Source organism: Rhinoderma darwinii, assembly GCF_050947455.1.
Source record: "Rhinoderma darwinii isolate aRhiDar2 chromosome 5 unlocalized genomic scaffold, aRhiDar2.hap1 SUPER_5_unloc_2, whole genome shotgun sequence".
Lineage (NCBI taxonomy): Eukaryota > Metazoa > Chordata > Amphibia > Anura > Rhinodermatidae > Rhinoderma > Rhinoderma darwinii.
This window is the reverse complement of record NW_027461776.1, coordinates 445,718-455,691: the sequence shown is the minus strand read 5'-3', so window position 1 is coordinate 455,691 and position 9,974 is coordinate 445,718. Positions and strand designations below refer to the sequence as shown.

The 9,974-nt window shown below is 49.6% G+C and overlaps 1 protein-coding gene across 1 annotated transcript in view; it reads left to right on the top strand.

The window, feature by feature from the left end:
• Positions 1-9,974, top strand: part of OBSCN (obscurin, cytoskeletal calmodulin and titin-interacting RhoGEF) — a 297,141-nt gene that overhangs the window by 30,329 nt on the left and 256,838 nt on the right. Inside the window, exons 6-10 of the mRNA XM_075847538.1 lie at positions 2,283-2,552; positions 2,947-3,222; positions 7,600-7,875; positions 8,693-8,968; positions 9,377-9,652. Coding sequence (XP_075703653.1) covers positions 2,283-2,552; positions 2,947-3,222; positions 7,600-7,875; positions 8,693-8,968; positions 9,377-9,652 — 1,374 coding nt within the window. The remainder of the gene's footprint in view (positions 1-2,282; positions 2,553-2,946; positions 3,223-7,599; positions 7,876-8,692; positions 8,969-9,376; positions 9,653-9,974) is intronic.

The window sequence follows — 9,974 nt, the reverse complement described above, 5'->3', positions numbered from 1 at the left end:
CACCACATATCTCCATATATCACCACATGTCTCCATATATCACCACATATCTCCATATATCACCACATATCTCCATATATCACCACATATCTCCATATATCACCACATATCTCCATATATCACCACATGTCTCCATATATCACCACATATCTCCATATATCACCACATATCTCCATATATCGCCACATATCTCCATATATCGCCACATATCTCCATATATCACCAAATATCTCCATATATCACCACATATCTCCATATATCACCACATATCTCCATATATCACCACATATCTCCATATATCACCAAATATCTCCATATATCACCACATATCTCCATATATCACCACATATCTCCATATATCACCACATATCTCCATATATCACCACATATCTCCATATATCACCACATATCTCCATATATCACCACATGTCTCCATATATCACCACATGTCTCCATATATCACCACATATCTCCATATATCACCACATATCTCCATATATCACCACATATCTCTATATATCACCACATATCTCTATATATCACCACATATCTCCATATATCACCATATATTAGGATACTCTCACTACAGGACACTCTCTCTACAGGACACTCTCACTACAGGACACTCTCACTACAGGACACACTCACTACAGGGCACTCACTACAGGACACTCTCACTACAGGACACTCTCACTACAGGACACTCTCACTACAGGACACTCACTACAGGGCACTCTCACTACAGGAAACTCTCACTACAGGAAACTCTCACTACAGGACACGCTCACTACAGGGCACTCACTACAGGACACTCTCACTACAGGGCACTCTCACTACAGGGCATTCTCACTACAGGACACTCACTACAGGGCACTCTCACTACAGGGCACTCTCAGTACAGGGCACTCTCACTACAGGACACTCTCACTACAGGGCACTCTCACTACAGGACACTCTCACTACAGGACACTCTCACTACAGGACACGCTCACTACAGGGCACTCACTAGAGGACACTCTCACTACAGGGCACTCTCACTACAGGGCATTCTCACTACAGGACACTCTCACTACATGGCACTCTCACTACAGGGCACTCTCACTACAGGGCACTCTCACTACAGAACACCCTCACTACAGGACACGCTTACTACAGGGCACTCTCACTAAAGGACACTCTCACTAAAGGATACTCTCACTACAGGACACTCACTATAGGACACTCACTACAGGGCACTCTCACTACAGGGCACTCTCACTACAGGGCACTCTCACTACAGGACACTCACTACAGAACACTCTCACTACAGGACACGCTTACTACAGGGGACTCTCACTAAAGGACACTCACTAAAGGACACTCTCACTACAGGACACTCTCACTACAGGACACTCTGACTACAGGGGACACTCACCAGGACACTCTCACTACAGGACACTCACCAGGACACTCTCACTACAGGACACTCACCAGGACACTCTCACTACAGGACACTCACCAGGACACTCTCACTACAGGACACTCACCAGGACACTCTCACTAGTTGTGATTGCATCTATCTAATGACCCTATGAAAGTGTCAGTCAGGGTTACAGAAGAAGTGGGTCCCGTCCACCTGGCAGCACCTCACCCTTTAGTGGGAGTCCTTGTGAACCAGTTAGAAGTCATTAGAGTGTCTGTAAAAGTTGATCATGCTGACGCAGTTTAACATGTGATCCTGTCTGTGAGAGAGTGTTACCCAGATTACCAAGGAACCGCAGCATCAACCGCCATCCCAGGATGCCCCGCGCCCGGCATGCTTCACCTTCAGTGTAGAGAGCACAGGCCACGCCAAACAGCAGATCCCGGTCATATAACCGTGGAGCTGGCAGTGCCCTCTGCAGCTGTCACCACTGACGTAGCCACATCTTCTGCATTAACCCTTCTCCAACCAGCAAGAACTTTAGAAGATCAAAAATTAGATCTTATTTTCTAATATGATGTAGAGGCATACATTTATATTCCTATAGTGAGTGACCATGTGTGGTAACCGGGACCCCCTCATTCCGGGATTGGTGGACGTACCAGTCATCGGACCCCCCACATTCCTATAATGTGCATGACCCTTTAAGTGAAGCAGCTCGCACTCATCTTACCTACTGGCAGCATTACTAATAATGTGTGATTCTGTGTGGTGTATCTAAGCCTACTGTAGTTGGTACTGCCCCGTGTATCTAAGCCTACCCTGTGTGATACAGTCTCATGCAGCTCCCATCTTCTGTCCTGATTTGTTCCCCCTCCAGCTCTTCCTCACTTCACAACCAGTAAGAAGAGCTCAGAGGTGAAGGTGACGTCTGGGGACGGGGCAGAGTTTGTGTCGGAGACATCAGAGGAGAACGTCCGGGTTTTGTGGTATAAAGACGGAAAAGAGATTCGACAATCAAAGAAATTCCAGCTGGAATCTAAAGAAAAACTCCACAAACTGCTGATCAGCTCCGTCCGCAGGGAAGATGAAGGAACGTACACGTGCAGCGTAGGGAATGACGTCATCACCTTCACCTTACAGATAACAGGTAAGATAAGTGACCCCCCCCTGAAATAATAGCGAGGCACGCGGAGTCGTAGAGACATGAGACAGGGTTACCCTGCAGATACAGATTGCAGCATGAGAATCTCTGCCCGTTATATACACGAGGCTCCAGCTGCATCCCCCTCACCCCCATCCTCCCCATATAATATTTATGGTTTTACACTAGATGGATTTTGTGGTTTATAAACATTCCCAGAGATCCTGCAGGCAGGGAAAGGGGGTTCCTGGAAGGTGAGGAGAGGACACGGTCCCCAGTATTACTTACACTTCACATCTGATATTCATTCATATCAAATCATTAGAATTTCCTTCATTTACAGAAGACGGGACAGTTGTGGGAATAATGTATAAAGTGTAACGACCCCTTCTTACTCTAGACCCGGAGCCGGCCTTCATCGACCAGGACAAGGTCCAGAAGGAGGTGGTGGCCATCGTGAGCGAGAGCGCCACCCTGACCTGTGAGGTCTCCGAGGGGAAGACGCAGGTGAAGTGGTACAAGGACGGGAAGCTGATCACCTCCAGCAAGAACCTGAGACTGGAGACGGAGGGCAAATACCGGCGTCTGGTGGTGGAGCAGGCGGAGAAGAAAGACGCCGGAGAATACAGCTGTGAGGCGGCCGGACAGAAGATCAACTTCAAGATCAGCGTGAAAGGTGATTAATCTTATATGGATGGAAGTGACATTTATTGAGATCAGAATATGATGGACCAAAAGGGCAGGTCCTGGCACCAGAAGTGTTACCATAGAACCAGGAAGAGTTGTCACTGGCACCGAGGTGTTACCATAGAACAGGGGTTTCAAACTCGGCAGGGTAAGTGGGCCACATATAGAAAAAATGGGAAGTTGACGGGCCGCATTACTTTCAAATTTGATACTACTATAACACTATATACCGCAGTGCCCTCTGTAGATGCTGCCACAGTGCCCTCTGCAGGGGGTTGTGTGGAGACCCAGCTACTACTAGCAGTCTGCCTGGGATTCCAGCTCTGCTCCTGACACCACTGTCCATATATAGACAGAGATGTCAGGGGCAACCCCAGTGCTGGAGTCCCGGGCATAGCGCTAGTAGTAGTTGGGACTCCGCTCTGGGGAAGACCCTGACACACTGTCTATATATGGACAGCGATGTCAGGGAATTCCACAGAGTCCCGGAGCAGAGCCTGTACTAGCGCTCTGCACGGGACTCCGGCTCTGGGGAAGCCCCAGACATCGTGTGTCCATATATGGACAGTGATGTCAGGGAATTCCACAGAGTCCCGGAGCAGAGCCTCCACTAGTGCTCTGCACGGGACTCCGGCTCTGGGGAAGCCCCAGACATCACTGTTCATATGTGGACGATGTCAGGGAATTCCAGAGTCTCGGAGCAGAGCCTATACTAGCGGCTCTGTGTCCCGCGGGCCACAGATGACAGCCCCAGGGGCCGCATGCGGCCCGCGGGCCGCGTGCTTGCGACCCTTCCCATAGAACAAGGAATAGATGTCACTGGTTCCAAAGATATTACTAGAGAACCAGGAAGAGTTGTCACTGGCACCAGAGGTGTTACCCAGTGGCGTAACTACCGCTGTATCTGCCATAACGGCTGCTTCAGGGCCTATGGCATTAGGGGGCCTCTGCTGCCCACCGGTGGCGCCGCTAGCAGCCGCAATGGCTGCTACAGCGGTAACTACGCCACATTCAATAGTATCTGCGTCCTTAGGACACAGATACTATTGTACACTATGGCAGAGGAGGGAGGTATCTCCCCGCTCTGTCGGTTAAAACAAGTTACGCCCTATCCGTAGGGTAAGGGGTAACTTGCTGATTGGTGGGTCCCCCAATGTTTACTGAAACGGGGGTCCCGAACCCCTCGTTTGAACCGAGCAGCAGGTCGCTCATGCACACTGCCGCTCCATTCATTCTCTATGGCAGCTCCAGAAATCTCGTAAACGGTGGGGGTCCCAGCTTTCGGACACCCACCGATCAGCAAGCTACCCCTTACCCTACGGATAGGGGGTAACTTGTTGTAACCAAAATACGACTATATTAGCTAGGCTACAGGCCTAGTGAAGGCGCAGGGACTGGATCCCTATCAGGCGCAGGGACTGGACCCATTCGCAGGCCAGTGTGATGACGTCAATGAATCACGCCGACTTACGCAAGGATCACATTGAGGAGGCTGTGCAGCAGCTCCGTTCGTAGTGTGAATGGGTGAGTATAACATTTTTTTGTTTTATTTGTTTGGGGGGTGCTATCTACAGGTGAGGAGCTGTATGGCGCTATCTACAGGGGGGAGGGCGGTGTGGCACTATCTGCAGGGGGCTGTGTATGGCACTATCTGCAGGGGGCTGTGTGGTGCTATCTATTGGAGGCTGTGTGTGGCATTATCTGCATGGGAGCTGTATGGCGCTATGTACAGGGGGGGCTGTGTGACACTATCTACAGGGGGGCTGTGTATGGCACTATCTGCAGGGGGTTGTGTGACACTATCTCCAGGGAGGGCTGTATGCCGATATCTACAGGGGAGGAGTGGCACTATCTACAGGGGGGCTGTCTGTGGCACTATCTACAGGGGGGCTGCATGTCACTATCTACAGGGGGGGGGGTGTGGCACTGTCTACAATGGGCTGTGTGCAATTATCTACAGGGGGGTGTGGCGCTATCTACAGGGGGGCTGTGTGGCACTATCTACAGGAGGGGCTGTGTGGCACTATACTTGGGGGCTGTGTGGCACTATACAAGGGGCTGTATGGCACTGACTACAAGGGGGGAGGGGGGCATCGTCTACAAGCGGGATGTTATACTGTCTACAGGGGGGCTGTATGGCACTGATTACAAGGGGGGAGGGGGGCACTGTCTACAGGGTGGCTGCGTGGCAGAATTTACAGGGGGCACTTTTTCAAAGGGGGGCTGTGTGTGGCACCCAGGGGAGGGTGGGGCCCAGTCTTTCCTAGTTACGCTCCTTGTGTTACCATAGAACGAGTGAGACTTTTCACTTATAATGGGTATATCCTCCCCTCCCCCAGTAAATATCAGCGCTTGAGACGTTCTCTTTTGAAAGGTTGAAATAGATTTTTACTCAGTTTTCTTCGTTGTATCTGTTTCTGTTGGTAAATTTCATGGCCGCCATTACAGCTCCCATAGGGGTTGTCACCCAGCTTTCCTGCGCCTCTGAGCAGAAGGTACAATGCATTCGGAAAGTCTTCAGACCCTTTAAAATTTTTTACATTTTGTTATGTTGACCCTTGTGCTAAAATATTTTTTTTTTCCAGTTTTGCCCTCGTTCTGCCCTCAATCCCCCATAATGACAACCCTGTGTTGTGTCCCCCCGCCTCTCCTGTGTTGTCCCCCCGCCACTCCTGTGTTGTCCCCTCGCTTCTCCTGTGCTGTCCCCCCGCCACTGCCGTGTTGTCCCCCCCGCTACTCCTGTGTTGTCCCCCCCCCGCCTCTCCTGTATTGTGTCCCCCCGCCTCTCCTGTATTGTGTCCCCCCTGCCTCTCCTGTGTTGTCCCCCCCCGCCTCTCCTGTATTGTGTCCCCCCGCCTCTCCTGTATTGTGTCCCCCCTGCCTCTCCTGTGTTGTCCCCCCCCGCCTCTCCTGTATTGTGTCCCCCCCTGCCTCTCCTGTGTGGTCTCGGCTGCGTGCTTAGGGTGATTTTCTTGTTGGAGGGTGAACCTTCGGCACAGTCTGAGTTCCAGAGTACCCTGAATCAGGTTTTCATTAAGAATATCTCTGTACTTTGCTCCATTCATCTTTCCCTCAACCCTGACCAGTCTCCCTGTCCCAGCCTGAAATAACACCCCCCAGCATGATGCTGCCCCCACCATGCTCCACTGTAGGGATGGTATTGGGCAGGTGATGGGCAGTGACTGGTCTCCAGACATGATGCTGCCCCCACCATGTTCCACTGTAGGGCTGGTATTGGGCAGGTGATGGGCAGTGACTGGTCTCCAGACATGATGCTGCCCCCACCATGCTCCACTGTAGGGATGGTATTGGGCAGGTGATGGGCAGTGACTGGTCTCCTCCAGACATGACTCTTACAATTGAGGTCAATAAGTTCACTCTTGGTTTCCTCAGACCACAGAATCTTGTTTCTCACAGACTGAAACTCCTTTAGGTGCTTTTTTGCAGACCTCATGCGGCTTTCATGTGTCTGTTACTGAGGAGAGGCTTCTTTCTGGCCACGCTGCTATAAAGCCCAGATTGGTGGAGTGCTGCAGTGATGGTCGACCTTCTGGAAGTTTCTCCCATCTGCACACAAGATCTTTGGGGCTCTGCCAGAGTGACCATTGGGTTCCTCTCTTACCAAGGTCCTTCTCCCCCGATTACTTAGTTCGGTGTGGCGGCTCTAGGAAGGGTCCTGGTTGTTCCAAACTTCTTCCATGTAAGAATTATGGCGGCCTCTGTGCTCCTGGAAACTTTCAGGGCCTCAGAAATTTTTCTGTACTCTTCTCCAGATCTGTCCCTCCACACAATCCTGTCTCTGAGCTCTACAGGCCGTTCTTTCCTCCTCATGACTTGGTTTTTGCTCTGATATACAATGTTAGCTGTGAGACCTTATATAGACAGGGGCGTGTCTTTCCAAATCATGTCCAATCAGATGAATTTACCACCGGTGGATCCAATCAAGGTGTAGAAACAAAGATAATCTAGAGAAATGAGAGGCCCCCCGAGCTAAATGTCAAGTGTCATAACAAAGGGTCTGAATACTTATGTCCATGCAAAATTTGAGATTTTCATTTTTAATAAATTCGCAACAATTTCTAAAATTCTGTTTTCATGTTGTCATTATGGGGATTGAGGACAGAATGAGGGGGAAAATGTGAATTTTTTTTATTTTAGCACAAAACCTCAACATAACAAAATGTGATAAAACTGAAAGGGTGTGAAGACTTTGTGAATACATTGTATGTCTGCTGATACAGTTCTGGACATGGCAGGATGCGTGACAGTATGAGGGGCAGATTTGCTGCTCAGGGAGAGGTAAATGTCAATTCCAGTGAGGATTGAGATAATGATATGTCAAATGCTCCCTGTGTCCTGTCCACAGAACCGGAGCCGGCCTTCACCAACCTGGATAAAGTGAAGAAGGAGGTGGTGACCATCGTGAGCGAGAGCGCCACCCTGACCTGTGAGGTCTCCGAGGGGAAGACGCAGGTGAAGTGGTACAAGGACGGGAAGCTGATCACCTCCAGCAAGAACCTGAGACTGGAGACTGAGGGCAAATCCCGGCGTCTGGTGGTGGAGCAGGCGGAGAAGAAAGACGCCGGAGAATACAGCTGTGAGGCGGCCGGACAGAAGATCAACTTCAAGATCAGCGTGAAAGGTGAGGAAAGTGTCATGAATTATAATCATCTCTACCAGGTGATCTAGAGGTAAGAGTGTAGACGAGATGCCGTAAAGGAAACTTTGTGCAATGAATAACATCATATCAAATACTCTAGTCACATCTAGAGCTGTGGTCACCATTCTGCTGTGGCATCTTATCATATACTACAGTCACATCCAAAGCTTAATTCACCATACTGCTGAGACATCATATCTGAGCCTCCAGTTACGTCCGGAGCTGCAGTTACGATTCTCCTGGTACATCATGTCTTATACTCTAGTCACAATCAGAGCTGGTTTTCTGCATATCCTATCAGCATCATACAGCTTCTGCCACAGCGTGATCTCAGCTTCTGATAGGACAACGTCATCCAGCCAACACAGACCCCGCCCCCCAGTGAAACCTCAGTGTTACCGCCCCTTTGGCTAGTTTAGGCTAATTAGAATAATAAGAAAATGGTTCATAACTCGGAAAGTAAAAAGCGGATTGTGATACAAATTACACCGACATCATCAACGTGACAGCAGGTCTGACATGAGGTTGGAAATTGGGATTTACTGAACTGGTGACAGGTCCTCTTTAAGGTCCCGATCTTCTATTTAAGGTTTTTGGCCGGATCTGGATGATGATGGACTTGCCCTCCTAATTTACATAGAAACGGAGATCTTCATATATTGTTGACTTGAAGATATATAATACTGAGCACCACATATAACTCCTGTATCATGGATACTTCCCGGCACCACATTATTTACAGAACACGGGACAGTTGTGGGAATAATGTATAAAGTCTAACGACCCCTTCTTACTCTAGAACCGGAGCCGGCGTTCATCGACCAGGACAAGGTCCAGAAGGAGGTGGTGACCATCGTGAGCGAGAGCGCCACCCTGACCTGTGAGGTCTCCGAGGGGAAGACGGAGGTGAAGTGGTACAAGGACGGGAAGCTGATCACCTCCAGCAAGAACCTGAGACTGGAGACTGAGGGCAAATCCCGGCGTCTGGTGGTGGAGCAGGCGGAGAAGAAAGACGCCGGAGAATACAGCTGTGAGGCGGCCGGACAGAAGATCAACTTCAAGATCAGCGTGAAAGGTGAGCATCACGTCTATTACATTCAGTACAAGTATTTTTGTCATTTTTGACTGGTGCTTTTCCTGGAGCTCCTGCTATTATCTACATTATTGTTCCTCAACCTGCTCTTCACCGGCCACAAGTGTCTCCCACACCAGTGACTTGTGACCTCCAGGCTGTTTGGAGCCTCAGTATTTATAACCACCTGGAGGACGGCTGCAAAGTACCATCTCAGGGAAAAGAGGTTTCATGTGATGGAGTCCGGGATGGGGCAGGTCTTCAGTTTTGGACCAATGTCTTTAACATTGGTGAATCTGATTATTGAGAAATCATGAATAGTAAATGAATGATGCCGTGTAGTTTATAATCCGGATTTACCTGGTGTAGTCCAACTCAGATACAGAAACATTTAAATATTTTCTACTCTAGAACCGGAGCCGGCCTTCATCAACCAGGACAAGGTCCAGAAGGAGGTGGTGACCATCGTGAGCGAGAGCACCACCCTGACCTGTGAGGTCTCCGAGGGGAAGACGGAGGTGAAGTGGTACAAGGACGGGAAGCTGATAACCTCCAGCAAGAAACTGAGACAGGAGACTGAGGGCAAATACCGGCGTCTGGTGGTGGAGCAGGCGGAGAAGAAAGACGCCGGAGAATACAGCTGTGAGGCGGCCGGACAGAAGATCAACTTCAAGATCAGCGTGAAAGGTTGGTGTAATATTTAGTCTTACAACTTGTACAAAGGTCCAAGAAGGTTGGTTGGGCTTCTGTAGATTGGTCTCGGGGTAGTAGAGTTGTAGACACTTGAGTCACGTTCATAAGATGATTGTCGCCGATCTCTGACAGTAGGACTAGGACATGTTGGAGTTTCGATGTCACTAGATGTGGTTTAAGATGAAGATCAAAAGGTTTTTAAGGAAAGAGGATCCATGGAGTTCAAAGAGCATTTATGGTTAAAAACGATCTCCCCTTCGGCAGCTGTGGATGTGTTCAAGATATGGGGCAGCCAGAATGTTGGGTGTAACCTGCC